The 15,739-nt window shown below is 33.5% G+C and overlaps 1 protein-coding gene across 1 annotated transcript in view; it reads right to left on the bottom strand.

Moving 5' to 3' along the window:
* COL11A1 (collagen type XI alpha 1 chain) overlaps positions 1-15,739 on the bottom strand; it is a 211,820-nt gene that overhangs the window by 25,459 nt on the left and 170,622 nt on the right. The window contains 7 exon segments of the mRNA XM_039216657.1: positions 4,979-5,032; positions 6,054-6,107; positions 6,731-6,784; positions 7,314-7,421; positions 8,528-8,581; positions 13,753-13,806; positions 15,131-15,184. Coding sequence (XP_039072588.1) covers positions 4,979-5,032; positions 6,054-6,107; positions 6,731-6,784; positions 7,314-7,421; positions 8,528-8,581; positions 13,753-13,806; positions 15,131-15,184 — 432 coding nt within the window.

A 15,739-nucleotide genomic window follows, 5' to 3' on the forward strand; every position in this document is an offset into this window, starting at 1 on the left:
TTCTTTATTCATTAGCTTTATGACTTTTAACAATTTATTAGCATTCCTGAACTTCAGTTCTTTCATCCATAAAATATTACCAATAAAAATTCTCTTGCTATAGAAGTGTTGTTAAATTTATGAGATAACACATGTAAAAGTATTTTTCAAGCTTTCCTGGGTAGCTTAACATATTAAGTACAGTATATGGATTCTGGTGCTTAAGAGCATAAAGCCTGGACTCAGACTGCCTGGCTTCAAATCCTGGCCCTGACACCAGTTAGCTTTGTAACCTTTAGAAAGTTATACACCATGTCAGTACCTCAGTTTACTTTTCTGCAAAATGTAGATAAGAATAGGAGCTATTTCCTAGAGCCGCCATAACAACTTAATGAATTGATACATGTAAATGGCATATAACAGTGTTTGGGACATAGAAAATAGCAAACATTGGCTATTGTTACTATCATTGGCAACATTATTAGATATTATTATTATTATACATTAACATATTTTACCTATACTTTTCACCATGTTGGAAACCTAAGAGTCAATTCAAACAAAATAGTCTCTCAAAATACATTTGTTGACATCATGTCAACAAATTACTTTTTCCATGCATGTTTATAATACCTGAAAAATATAAATTCATGTTTGCAACTACTTATTTTAATTGGACATTTTTGAGTTAGGTAAAAAATAATACATAATATGATCCTGTAGTATATAATTAGATTTTGAAACCTGATATTTGTATTTTCTTCTTACATTTAGTAGTCATTTGTGAAATATAAAATATGACATTTCTAAACCTTGTAACAAAATGATGAGAAAAGAATCACTAATCATTTATATTATGTGATATAACATTCAAAGAAAGTATGAAAGAAATCACCAATTTTTCAGGCTAAGATCTTATAATTCACATACCTAAATTTTGTTTCTATTAATTATATTGGATCCACTTATGCCATTTTTTTAGTAACCTTTCAAATTAACAGAAGCAGGGCACTTGGTTTGATAGCCCAATAAGAACACAATAAGAATGCTTTTGGCCCACAGAACTACCCCCAATATACATCTGCAATAATTCATTCTAAGACATAGAAAATTTACAATTTTATTATAAAACATTATTTCATTTCCACTTATTAACTGAATTTTTATTACTTAACAACATTAAGATTCAATCTAATGTTGAAATTTTCTGCTCAAGTTCAAATATAAGTACAGAAGTTTTAAAAAAGCAACTCATGATCTCTAAGAAACTGCATTTCCTTTTTCCCCAGACTCTCTCCCTTGTATTCCATCTGTTTACTTCAATTTTGCAATGAATTGTATTCAGAGTCATCACCTGAGATTGACATTGGAGGTTGGGGAGAGTAGTGGAGATGGTGTTAATTGGTGAAAATAAGGTGCTGCAGGAAAATGACTTCTCTCTTTCAGGTGCCATATTAATATGCTAAGGGTGAACACAAGCTAGTCTTTCATAGGTCTTTTAAATTCACATTTAAAAAGAGTTTCAGGCACTTCATCAAACAGAGCATTCTGTGAACTCATTTATCTCTGAGAGAATCAATAAATATAGCATTACTTTCTCAATATCATCACTGTAACTCTATAGGTTATTAGGAGCTCATTATGCCTCAACCAAAAGGTAGGAAATGTATAAATTCTGAAGCAGTATCTTGAGGCAGCAGCATTATGGTAACATTAATATATGCTTAATACTTAACTGCTTCTTTTAATTTCATGCTATTTATGCAAGAAGATTTCTATATAGAAGCATAACCTTCAAATAATTTAATGTAAAAATGTCACAAATTATTTTGGTGTTATGTTTAAGATATTAACATATGTAAACCTAAACAACCATAATGACTGTGATTTTGGAAATAGAAATTATGAGATTCAACTGAGCAATGTGCTTTTCCTCATGCTATGAAGGTTTTCCCTTAAACTAGTGACTTAAAGGCGTGGAGTCTTCTCAAGGGACTACATTGACACACATAAACATTACAGAATAGAAGATTTATAAATATCTAGCTTTAGAGAAAAGCAAGCCATCAGCTGTCTAAAAATGTAACAGAAATATTGCTTTTACTGCAAGGGAGAAAAGACAACCTGAGTTTGAAGAGCCTAGAGAATTTAAACACAAGTAAACTACAACACAGCCACAAAATTGTGATTCAAATAGAGTTCCTCCATCCCAAAAGGATTTCTTCCTTCTCTGAATGAATCCCTGATACTTGTCATGGTGGAAAATCATATTAAATGAATTTTCTCTGTTCTTTATCTCATTTTTCCCATTTTCATTTATTGCTTATATTTTTTCCAGATGGCACAATTTTTTAAAGAAAAACTGGGGTGAAAACACTTTTTCTAGAGGAACAGGAAGTTTCCTTTGAAAACATTTAATAATGCCTATGGACAAATTCTTGTCTTATTTATTTCTCATATATCTGCATACGCAGATGGGCAAGGACTTAATCTAGTGAACTACTTGCTGTACTTTCATGAGTGTTGTGATTGGAAAATGCCTCCTAAAACATAATACAATAAAACAGTCCCCAGATAATTCTCTACTGGTAGCCATGGTTACACGGGATTTTCTTCACCACGAGAAATATACTTTACATAAAATACACAACATAATCTCCACTATTCATATTTTACAATATTATTCTATAATTTATCTCTTCTTCCATTCATGTAAAAAATATTTAAATTTACTTGTGTGCCAGAAAGTGCATGAAGACAACAAAAAAATAAAACAAAACACCAAAAAAACAAAAACAAAACCCATGAAATCCTAAGGATTTCATGAAGTTTCATTATGAAGATAGATAGATATCAAAATTAACAAAGATAGTACATTACAAAATGTGCAAAGATGAAGTAAGTGTATAAAATAGGCACAATGTTCTAGTTTGACAATAGGGAAGGCTTTCCTAAGAATCTAATCTCTGATCTGAATTTTAGTGTGGGTTAAGTATGGAAAGGATGTTTCCTCCTAACATTTTATCTTTTGACCATTTGCATTTATGCATAAAGTCATAGGGATGGAAAGAATATATAATGAGAATATATGCACTTGATATAACAACATATATGTATACAATAAGAATATATATATTATATGGTGTGTATATATAGGTTAAAGTTTTCTCTGTATTTGTATTAATTAATTCTGGAATCTTTAAAATTCCATTTAGTGGTACATTTTGAGCATTTTCCAGTTATGATGTTTAAAGTGTTTTTTAGTGACCTCTAGGATTTTTTTCCATAGAAGAGCGTAGAACTAGCTCTTGATTTCAAACAGCTATAATGATAACTTGAGTATTAAAATCCCATGTTTTATCAACACAAACTGTACAATATTCTAGTGCCTTCAGGAAATGTACATTTATTCTCCAGTATTACAAATACATGACAGAATGCACATGTACTACAAATGACAACTTAATTTTCCTACTTGTTCAATAACTGTTAGAATGTTGTTTCTCAGTATCACTGCCACTCGTAACATTCTGATCAATATTCTATTACGAAGGTTTAGTATCATTTACTCATCCATCTTAAAGGTTTAATGGCATTCAGACTGCAGGCAAAAATAGGCAAGAGATCTCAAAAATCATGTTACACTTTGTAATTACTTTCTAAGAATAACAGCCCAATGGTTGCTCTGTGATACATTTTTTTCCTACCAAGACCATGCTTCAGGGCTGTCAACAAACGAAACAAAAATAATAAGAATATTATTTAGAATATTGTTAGAATATAAGAACAGGTCAGGTGGAAGGTAAAAAAAGCCCTCGGTCAATGAAGAGACAGGTATATTCAGGAAGATGTTTACAATAAACTAAATTCATTTCTGGCAAAGGAAAATGCTTGTTTGTAAGTATTGACTCAAATTTATATTGCTGAAGGACAAAATTAAAATCTGTTCCTACTCTATGTCTATGAGAATGCATAGTGTAAAATCCCACTGAAGCAAAACTACCAGCAGAAAACCACAGTAGTTCCAATGGCTCTGTGCCACTGGATTACTGAAAGGGGAATGAACCTAAGAAATGTATTTTGATGTTTACCACATATTTTGTTTGCAAGGTCAGAAAACAGACTACAAGAGGTACAGGAGAATACTGCATACTGATGTAAGCGCCATAAGAGTCAGGTCAACAGAAATGGTTTTATTATGAAAACAGTACACTAGTAAGAAAAAGACAGTTAAAGTAAATCTTCTAGGATCCACTGGAGCCAATATTTTGAACAAGGTCCAATTTATATTTTACTATCCAGTTTTGTTAAAATTCTGCCATGTTTCCAAATCAGAGAAGTTTGATGGTGTCAAGCCAGCTAACATTACATGGTGATTCCTGTGCCCTTTTTATTGATACTCGCATTCACATTTCTGCAATGTTTTGAGCTAGCCCTGGACTTTGGTGTCTCGTCTCCCTGCAGTTGAAGTTCAGGGTTCCATTAGTCTTTTTTATTACAGACTATACTTGTACAGAGGGGAGACCTAAGAACAGAAGAGTGGGAAGCTACTATTTATTGTGACTGATTAAATCTGTCAGTTAAAGTGTGTTCTATTTTAATAAATATGTTGACAAATTTAAGAAATTACCCTATTCTATAAGACTTATGTTTTTCAGCATCATTATAATATGCTGTCTACAGCCTAGGAATATTACGTGTTTATACAAATACTAGATAATGAGTGGATGTTTCTAATAAAGAATTTTACTTTTTATTAAAAAAAATGTTTATTTATTTGTTGAAAGAGAGAGTGCATGCATGTGCATGTGTGAGTGAGCGGTCAAGGGGCAGAAAGAGAGAGAAAGAGAGAAAAAGTGGCAAGCAGCCTCTGTGCTGTCAGACACAGGGCTCAATCTCATGAAATGTGAGATCATGACCTGACCTGAAATCAAGACTCGGATACTTAACCAACTGAGCCACCCAGGTGCCCATCAAATAAAGAATTTTAAAAACTTACTCTTTTTCCAGGAGGACCTGGTGGGCCAGCCTCACCAGATGGACCAGGTGGACCCTATAAAATGTGAAAAATACCTTTTAAGCAATTGGGCATTGTTTCATGGTCCACAGCACTTTTTCTAAATCTGGACTGAAGCCAAACTTTTTTCTTCATCTCTCCACATCTATCTTTTCTGGATAATCTCAGCCATATTTCAGATACCTAAACCTCCTCTAGATATCGACAATTAGAGCTAGTAAATTCAGATGGAAAACTTTTTCATAGCTGGAAGAAAGTGACTCAAATTCCTTCTTCTTAAAACTGTGCTCTTTTTAAAAAGTGCTAACTTATATCTGACAAGCATCCAGTAGCCATACTAATTCGTTGAATCACATGACTAATATATAACATACATTTGCAAAACCATAAAACTGTTACTTCTTAATTTCTTCTTGTACAAAACCAGCATTTTTATGCCAAGGAATACTCAGCATGTTGGGCTATGATCCGCAAGTCTTATCTACACAGAACAAGCCTACAAGCATCCAGTGGGGATCGCTCTGGAGACAAAGTTATGTTAGGGGTGTGATCTGTCTTTACTCCTGCTTAAGTTAGTGCCTCCCTTTACCTCCTCCCTAAATAACCATATGTGGCCAAAGCCCCTGTTGAGTCATTCTCAAATTAAACAAAATAATAGTAATAGTCCAATAAAATGCTGAGTTCACTTAGGTTTAGTAATTGAAGTGCAATCATGCTAATGATCGGCTGATAATATAGCTGTCTTCATTTCAGCCTTATTTGTGTTTTTAAAACAACTTTTTATCTAAAACAAATGGATAGATAATGAATTTGACATAGTACGACAAAATCATTACTATGGTATTACTACATATTTTATTATGAAGGCGGCTTATATATCTTGTCACATCAAGTAAGAAACTCCATGTAAGTTTGACTTCAAACAGAAAATCAAATATAACTGATACTTTTTCAGAAAAATATGTACCCACATGGCTATGCTTTTAAAGTCTGATTCTTTTCTTTAAAATGTCATGAGTCTATGTAAATATTAAATAAAAACTGTGTGCCTAATTACCGGTTGACCAGGATCTCCATCTTCACCCTTGTCACCACCAACGCCATCTTGACCCTATAATGGGCAACAGAAAGTGAACACAGATATTTCTACGAATTTGCGCTTATTATAAAAAATGGGTATTGTATCCTGAGTCCCTGAGATAAATTATTACTAAATGGACAAATAGAAGTATTAACTAAATTCTTTCAGTTGTATTTTAAGGATTGTGGTATCTCTCACTCTTCTGACAAAGAGTTGTGAAACTGCTACCATATCAAGTTTAAAATACAGTGTGTTGCTAATACAAGAAAAGGAAGAGGATGTAAGTAGTGTACAAGGCCAGTGGACCCTTGCGCCATGAACAAACATGGCAGTCTGAGATAGTATCTGCCTCAGAGGAGAGGCTGGAATAAAAGCAAAGATGCTGCAACTTTGAGATAAGAGTAATGCTACTACTTAGATAATCAGTTTGTATAACGCAGCAAAGTCTGGAAAACGAACCCAAATGAAGAAAATAATCATGCAACAGAGGTCTAATCACCTTCAACTATATGGATTTTATTGTTGCAGTGTACATTTTCTTTTCCTTTCTATTACTGAGAGTCCGATGAAGTAATCAAAAATTTAATTATTAACAGCCGAGACACTGGTAACCCCCCCATCAACATAATTCCTTTATTTTCCATGATACTTACTGCAGGGCCAGGTTCTCCTGGAGGGCCAGGATCTCCGGGAAAACCAACAGGACCCTAGAAGGATGTTTTTAAAAGAAAGAAGATAAATAAAAATATTTTTCATAAAGTCACAATATTCTGATGTTGAACAGCTAAGTCATGGTAAAACCATATGAGATTTCCCTTCTTCCACTAGAAATTTTTTTTAAAAAATGAAATTAATTGAGGGGCACCTGGATGGCTCAGTTGGTTAAGCACCCAACTTTGGCTCAGGTCATGATCTCACTGTTCCTTAGTTCGAGCCCCACGTACGGCTCTGTGCTGACAGCTCAGAGCCTGGAGCCTGTTTCAGATTCTGTGTATGTCTCCCTCTTGTTCTCTGCCCTTCCTCCCCCTGCTCTGTCTCTCTCTCTCTCTCTCTCAAAACTAATCAAATAAACATTTTAAAAATTAAATTAATCAAGAATGCTTATGGATATGTGACATGAGGAAAAGTCACTTCACCAGCTATGGATCAGAGTTTCATGATTTCTAATCTTTCTATGAAAAACTCCTAAGTGGCTTTGACACAGGCAGCATTTTAAAGGGCACCAAGCTCACTTACCGGGTTACCCTTAGGGCCATCATCACCTGGTGGTCCCTTAGCACCGGGAGGTCCAGCAGCACCGGGTGGACCAGCTTCTCCTTTCTCTCCTCTTTCTCCTTTGGGGCCCTACAGCAATGTAAGAAAAAGAATGATTATTTTATAAACTTTAAATCAGGATTCCTTAGCCTCAGCTCATTGGGTCAGACAATTCTGCTGTCGGGGGACTATCCTGTGTATTGCAAAATGTTAAACAGCATCCTTGGTCTCTATTAATTTGATGCCAGAATGTGACAGCAAGTGTGACATTCCTCCTAGGGTGAACCAAAAATGTCTCCAGACATTGCCAAATGTTTCCTAGGGATGAAATTCACTCCAGGTTTCAACCAATCTAAATGAGAATTAAAACAATCCTACTACAATTCATAAATGTGTATGTGATGTAACAGGGTTTGTTTCTTTTGTGGACAGTCCCCCTAAAAATGTATAAACAGCTTATAGTTTTAATGTTCTAACTTATGCAAACGTCATTTTCTTTCATTTCCACGTAAATCAAAATATGGGCTGGGTGTGCAAAATTATTAAACACAAAGGTTCTGTATTTGTGATTATTTGTAATGGGTTGGAATGGAAAAGTAAATAACTAAATTACAGCTAGGAGTTAAGTTACATGTTTAAAATACCCAAAAAGGGGGATACCTGGGTGGCTCAGTCAGTTAAGTGTTCCACTTTGGCTCAGGTCATGGTCTTTTGGTTTGTGGGTTCAAGACCCATATTGGGTTCTCAGAGAGCCTGCTTCAGAAATTCTGTCCCTTTCTCTCTCTGCCCCTCCGCATTCTCTTTCTCTTAAAAATAAATAAACATTGGGGCGCCTGGGTGGCTCAGTTGGTTAAGTGTCCGACTTCGGCTCAGGTCATGATCTTACGGTTCGTGGGTTCGAGCCCCGCGTCAGGCTCTGTGCTGACAGCTAGCTCAGAGCCTGGAGCCTGTCTTCAGAATCTGTATCTCCCTGTCTCTCTGACCCTTCCCTGATCATGCTGTCTCTATTTCTCTCTCTCAAAAAAAAAAAAAAAACAAAAAAAAAACCAAACCCCAAATATAAACATTTACGAAAAGAAGAGAAGAGAAGAGAAAAGAAAAGAAAAGAAAAGAAAAGAAAAGAAAAGAAAAGAAAATACTCTAAAAGGAATTCCCAAACTGTTACCACACCAGGTTGACAATACACCAGCACTTACGCCTGTGCCTGCTTCCCCAGGGGGCCCTGGGTTCCCTGCTTCTCCAGGCTCACCCTATAAAGAAAAGAGTAAATGAGCTTCAAAACATAGAAATGATACTTTTTACACTTCTAAAACTGCTTTCAATGATGGCCACAGCATTTTAGACTAGATCTTAATTCAGTATATTGTTTAAAAGGCAGAAGACCCTATTAAGAAGAAGGAACTTTTCTTATTACTGATCTCAGTATTTTTATTTCTCACCTGAGGAGACAGAAGTGGGTTTCTAAGAAGAAAGTTAACAGTCGGAGCATTAACCTAAGTTACCACCAAACCACACAAAACAGACATCTGCATGTTTCCTAACCAATTTCATCTTTGTGCTTTTGTGCTGCACCAATATTTATAATTTATTGATTAAATGACTTTCATTTTTTACTAATATATTAATTTGCTTTGTCTTTACAATAGCAAAAAAGCAAATCATTTGGTAGTATACTACTAATTCTATGAAATATATTTAATAGAGGTTTGAGAACATAGAAACATACTGTATTTATAAAATACATACAGACACTTAGATACTAATTAAGTCTGTTCTTCCTTAGGGTATAAGTATAAATTTGTTCAGTTTTATGATCTCCCTGTGTAAATATGGATGGCTAGAGGTGCCTGCGTGGCTCTGTCCATTGGGTGTCCGCCTCTTGATTGTGGCCCAGGTCATGATCTCACAGTCATGGGACAGAGTCGCATGTGCTGATGACACAGAGCTTGCTTGGGATTATCTCCCTCTCTCTGCTCCTCCTCTGCTTGCACTCTTTTTCTCAAAATAAATAAATAAACATTTAAAAAATATGGATGGCTATTTCCTAGCTCTATTTATTAGAAAACTAATAAATAAACCTCCTAGATTAGCATGTTTTAGTTATAAAGTCTGTTACTTATATTCTACACTTAGAAATGCATAATATTGTATTCAACTAAATCTTCCAACTGAAATAATCTTTCTACATTATTTCTACATGATGTTTCCACATTGTTTCTACAGTAATGCTGTATTTCTACACAAAATCAGTAGAACTAGATATTTTGAAGTAGAAATAGTTTTAAATTTAAAAAAAATAAGGTTTGAATTTCCTTTAATTTTCAACTCTGTTCTTTCCAGTAATACTGGTATAAACCCATTGTTCATAAATTTTATTTGAAATGCATTGTATTAAATATAAACATAACTCGAGAAAGACTGTTCAGTGTACATAATCCCTTATTCTTTGAGAATATGCACATATTTTAATTTCTTGAATTATCTGCATAATGATGGAAGATATCAAGTATTTTCTAGGAATTTACTAGTAGTAGTATTGTATGTAAATTATTTTCTCCCTCAAGAGGAGTAGCAAATACTACCTATTATTTTAGATAAACCTTAAAAGTAAAATACTACACTTATATTATTTACAAAGCAGTGAATATAAGCAAAATATGCAGAGTGTGACTAGAAAAATGCAGTTATTTCCCTCATAGTTCCAACTTTTGGGGCATCATCATGCATAAGAAAATGTTTTGTACTCAGTCAATAGAATAATTTTATTTTCCCCCCAGATTTACTGAGGTGTAAATAATAAATAAAAATTGTACATTTTGGTGTACAATTTGGTGTACAATAGTGTACAATTTGGTGTTCTGATTGTGAAATAATCTAACTCGGGTAGATGGAATGATATATATGTAATACTTCTATGACCCATTATTCGTATCTCTGAAATAAAACGTAAGCAGTTTGTCATTAAATCAACAATAAAATGTCCATATTAAATGCTTTATATTTTAAATATACACAATATATTGTATGATTTCAGTTATATGTGGAATTTAAAATAGCCAAACTCATACAAGTAGAAAGTAGAATGCTCGTCACCAGGGCCTGGGGGTTGGGGGCATGGGGAAATGTCAGTCATAGGTTACACACTTTCAGATACATAAGGTGAATGGGTTCTGGAGATCTAATACACAGCAATGTGAATATAATTAACAATACCATATTGTATGCTGGACACTTGTTAAGAGAATTAGACTTTAAGTGTTCTCATGCCACATTCAAAAAAGGTAATTATGTGAGGTAATGAGTACATTAATTAACTTGTGTGTGGGGATTATTTCACAATGTACACATATATCAAAGCACCAAATCATACCTATTAATATATACAATTCTCATGTGTTACTTATACCTCAGTAAAGCTGGGGCGGAAATACAGGTCATCTATTGTCTTTTTATGCATGGTGATATCACAAAAGTTGGAACTAAAGGGGAAATGACTACATTTTTTTTAAAAGTCACACTGCATATTTTGTTGTTCCCTTTTAATCCTTGTCTAGTGTAAAGGTAAAAAAAGTAGATTCTGTAAGGATTGTTTCCATTTTACTGAGGGAAATGATAGGTGGTAAAGAAATGGATTTAAAATAATGATCAAAATTTAAAGACAAGTTTTTACTACAAAGTCTGTTCACTTTGAGAATAATGCATTAATATTCACTTGCCCAAAATACATTTGAAAATAACCTTTGTGTATATTAGAGCCAGTATGTACCATATAAATAGCTATTACTTATGATGAAATTAATATGATCTAAAAATGTGCCATATTAAATCTTTTGAAAGGGGATGGGACAAAATTACAGATAACAAAATAAAATATTGCAACAAACCATATTATAGAGATTGAATCTGTATTTCGAGTATCAACAAACTACACCATATTCATTCTGAAGAATAATAATTGATATGCAATGGTGTACATTCTGTGAAGAATAATGCATATGAAGGAGGTTCTAGATTATAAATTTATTATTACTTATGCAACCATATAACCCTTTTCTAATACTTATTTAGGTTAAAATTCCCTTCAGAAGGAACAACAAATTGTAGTCTAAAGTCACAAAGTACACATTAAATATTAAGGTAATATCTTTGTTAGGTAATATTTCCTTGTTTTGAGGAAATCATTAAAGTGCAAAATCCATCTATACCAAATATATACCTTACATGGAAAACACATTAAACATATTTAAGCAAATTAGAGCATGAGTAAGGATATTAGTTTTTTTCTTTTCTCTCTTTTTTTATTGAATTAGTGACTGGGAATAAATTTTCCAAAATAGAAATGGGGAGGGGCACCTGGGTGGCTCAGTCGGTTGGGCGTCCGACTTCCGCTCAGGTCATGATCTCATGGCTCATGGGTTTGAGCCCCGCGTCGGGCGCTGTGCTGACAGCTAGCTCAGAGCCTGGAGCCTGCTTCAGATTCTGTATCTCCCTTTCTCTCTGACCCTCCCCTTCTCATGCTGTCTCTCTGTCTCTCAGAAATAAATAAAACATTAAATTTAAAAAAATAAAAAGAAACAAAATAGAAATGGGGAAGCATTAGCTAGAATCAAAGTTGATATCAGAAATCTGTAATCTATAGCAAATTATATTATCCTAGGAGAAAAATTAAAATTAAAGTTTTATATCTATCATACCACATAAAAAACAATTTTAATGGAAAAAATTAAAACTATTTTTTAGTGTAACAAATTTATATCAGGTACATTTTAATTGTAAGAGGTTAAATCACCATCTTGGTTCACTGCATCCTTCTTTTAAGACTTGAAGTTCTCCAGGTGTTACCAGATAGACTTTAAACAGTTTGGCCAAACTCCAGACTTTTGTCATCCATGTTTATATTCAAAAGTAACACGAGATAAAATCATAGAAGTAACTGAAGTCCTTAAACCTATTCCTACTGTACCCACAAGTTTGAGGAAACCAGGAAGATAAGCTGAAAAGGCGATTACATTTAGAATTGATTAATTTAGAATTATTTCAGGATTTTCTATGTGGACAAAACTAAAACTAGAGAGCAATTGTCACAACTATCTAGTCAATGTTAGAGCCAAGGGAAGACACGGGAAAGGTGTGAGTCTGTCTTCAGAAGAAACCCATTGTCTCTGCTGCTATTCTTCCCATGACAACTGTACTCAATGAAAAATATTCTTCAAATTTTACCTCAACTCACAGCTTTTCAACACAAAACATTAAATTTTAAAATATAAAAAGTAAGAAAACTACACTGTTTATGCAATAAGAATGAGATAATTTTAAATGCTTCTAATTTCATAATGAGGAAACTATTTGAATAGTTGATCATATAGGATTAATTATATCAAAATGGTAGAACATGAGTGTTCAGCAAATATAAACATCAAAATACCACATTCTGACCTTATTACATTTCTTTTTCTGAGGGGTAAATGTTTTAATTAACGTAAAGTAATGTAAGTCAAAAATCTTTAAGGCCAAACAACAGAATCATTTTTAGGATATGTATATACTTCTGATATCGTTTAATTAGTAACTAGAAAATTCAAGAAATACATTTTTCACTGTGTAATAGTTTATGGAATGAAATGCAATTTTCATCCTTCAAAACTGGCAAATAATTTATATTTTTAAATGAAGCAAATACCAATGTCAATTTTCTTAAAAATTCTATTAAGAAATGGGCATGGGTGCATAAATAAGAAGTCACAGAATCATTTGACATTTTCATAAAAAGAAAGAGAAGTTGTTTTAAGTAAAATCATTTTTAGGAGAGAATGAAGTTATTCTGAGCCCAGGTGCTATGGCACATGCCAAGTATTTTGAAAAGTGCCAAAGACAGGTCATATTATTAGTAATGAAAATATAACTCCAAGCATGACAAAATGAATGATTTTGTGACAAAACTAAATCTTTTGTGATTTGAAGGATTCCTTTTTCCTGTTTAAGTCAGTCACATCAACCAATCTCTTCTTTTTCAAGAATGAGTGCTACTTAGAAACACTTAGTCTAGTCAGACACACAAGAAAGTAGATCCTGACTTAGTTTCTAATGACAAAACCTTGATGAAATTATTGAAATTCTCTAAACTTCAGCTGTCTCAGCTTTAAAATGTGTATAATAATAATAATACCATCATCAGAGGCAATTGTGTTGATTAAAGCAAATAATCCATGTACACTGCTCAACACAATACTTGCCGATACAAATCATATCTTAAAACCACATTACCACTAATTATTTAACTACTAGAGTGGATGGGCTGTGATTCATATAACTGTGTGTAAAATACTTAAAAAGATTACTATTAGATGAACCTAAAATACTACCAATTTCATTAAAGCTCTTAACTCTTGCTGCTTCAAACTGTGTATCACTGCTTCCTTACCTTTTCTCCAACGCCACCGACTGAACCAATGGATCCTGGGGGTCCTTGTGGTCCCTATAGTGTAGGAAAAGCCATAGTGATCCTTTTTCTTGTAACAAAATAACAAATACATAAATATATATCTAGTAGTTCTCAAAGAGGGAGAAAGATAAGCAAGAGTAGTCCAAGTCATTTAAAGAATGGGACAAAATGATGCCCTTAATTGAGATGTCATATTTACTGGGTAGCAAATAATTTAATTATATTAAATGGTTTTTCAAATTCACCAGAATTTTGAATATATGACAGAAGATTTTCCAACTCTAGTCATGCTCCTTGATACGTGGATCATAATTTCAATCTTTTCCCCACTGAATAGATTTAAAGGATAGCTTGTAGTTTTAGGAGTGCATCAAAGTATGACTCTGGTTAAAAATTATGTAATCCAGGGGCACTTTGTGGCTCATTCGGTTAAGCATCTGACTCTTGATTTTGGCTCAGATCATGATCTCACAGTTTGTGAGATCGAGCCCTGCATCATGCTCTGTGCAAAAGCATAGAGCCTGCTTGGATCCTCTTCTCCCTCTCTCTCCCCCTCCCCTGCTTGTGTTCGCTCTCGCTCTCTCACTCACTCTCTCTCTCCCAAAATAAATAAATAAACTTTAAAAAAAAAGAATTATGTAATCCATGCAAAAAAGAATCTGAACCATCTCTTAGCCTTTATATCATCTCTTAGCCTTTATATTATTTAAGGGAAATAAAACCCATGCTCTTTTAGTATATCTGCTCCTTGTTTATTTTACCCAGTTCTGGCCTGCCTGATTTATAACCAGGCATAATAGAAGAGCAATTATAACCAAGAATAAGTGATATTTTCATTGCGAAAAGGTGAAATCAGAAGAGAAATTTCAAAATCAGAAATTTGTTAATGGTAACAATAAGACACATATAGCATTACATTTCAAATCCCGTAATATTGGAACACAGGGCCAATTATTAGGCATGCTGCAGAGCAAAGGGGTGGAGACTGTCTTTATACAGCTGAAAGAAACAATGGTAAGAGGTACACATATTATCATGCACATAATTCTCTAATATATTATATTATATTAGAATATAATATATTAGAGAGATATATATATCTAATATATAATATTATTATATTATAACGAATGTGAACTTGGAAACTCTTTTATATTTGTTTTGACTAGTTTCCTATAAAGCCTTTTTATTTTTCTGTAAAATGAAATGTAGTGAGTAGATGACTTTTGAGCTCTTGTTCACTTAAACATTTATCAATAGTGCAATTAACCATTATGTCTTAAGTAACACCAGCCATTAAATAATGCTGACAATTATATAAGTTCAAAATAATGGACATATATTTCCCAGTTCTTACATCAGCTCCATTGGGACCTTGAGGACCTCTTGGGCCTGGAGGGCCAGGTGGACCCTGTAAGAGATGAATATTAAGGTTTATTAGTGCCAAACCCCAATGCATTTCAGATATGTTCATTCTGTGATCCAGAAAACTAAAAAGAAGTTTCATGCTATAAAATCATAATCAGTGAACCATAGCAGGGTTATAAGTCATTTTTGATGGATACAACATCATGTTAGCAAATGATTCTCTACACATAGCTATGGGGAGATTCAGACTGCAGGCAAGCAATTTGATTAAAAATTTGACAATTAGACTATTGCTACTATCTGGTACCATGAATTCATAATGCAACAGAAATATGTTATACTAGAATATGCATATGCTAGAATGTTAGATTAAAAAAGGAACGTAACTTTAGAACAAGAAATGTGCTTGAGTAGATTTGAAATTTATTAATTACAAAAGTATTTTTTATCTGTACATTTTGTTTCTTTACGTCAGCTCTCATGTTCTATATGTTAAAATTGAAATAAGATTAATTACTTAGTGTCTTCCTACAATAAATGTCCTTTCCCCTGGTTGTGCATGAAAATGACCTCAAGACACTTTTTACAAAATACTGAT

The sequence above is a fragment of the Hyaena hyaena genome, unplaced genomic scaffold (assembly GCF_003009895.1).
Source record: "Hyaena hyaena isolate Hyena2069 unplaced genomic scaffold, ASM300989v1 scaffold_651, whole genome shotgun sequence".
In the NCBI taxonomy this organism is placed as follows: Eukaryota; Metazoa; Chordata; class Mammalia; order Carnivora; family Hyaenidae; genus Hyaena; species Hyaena hyaena.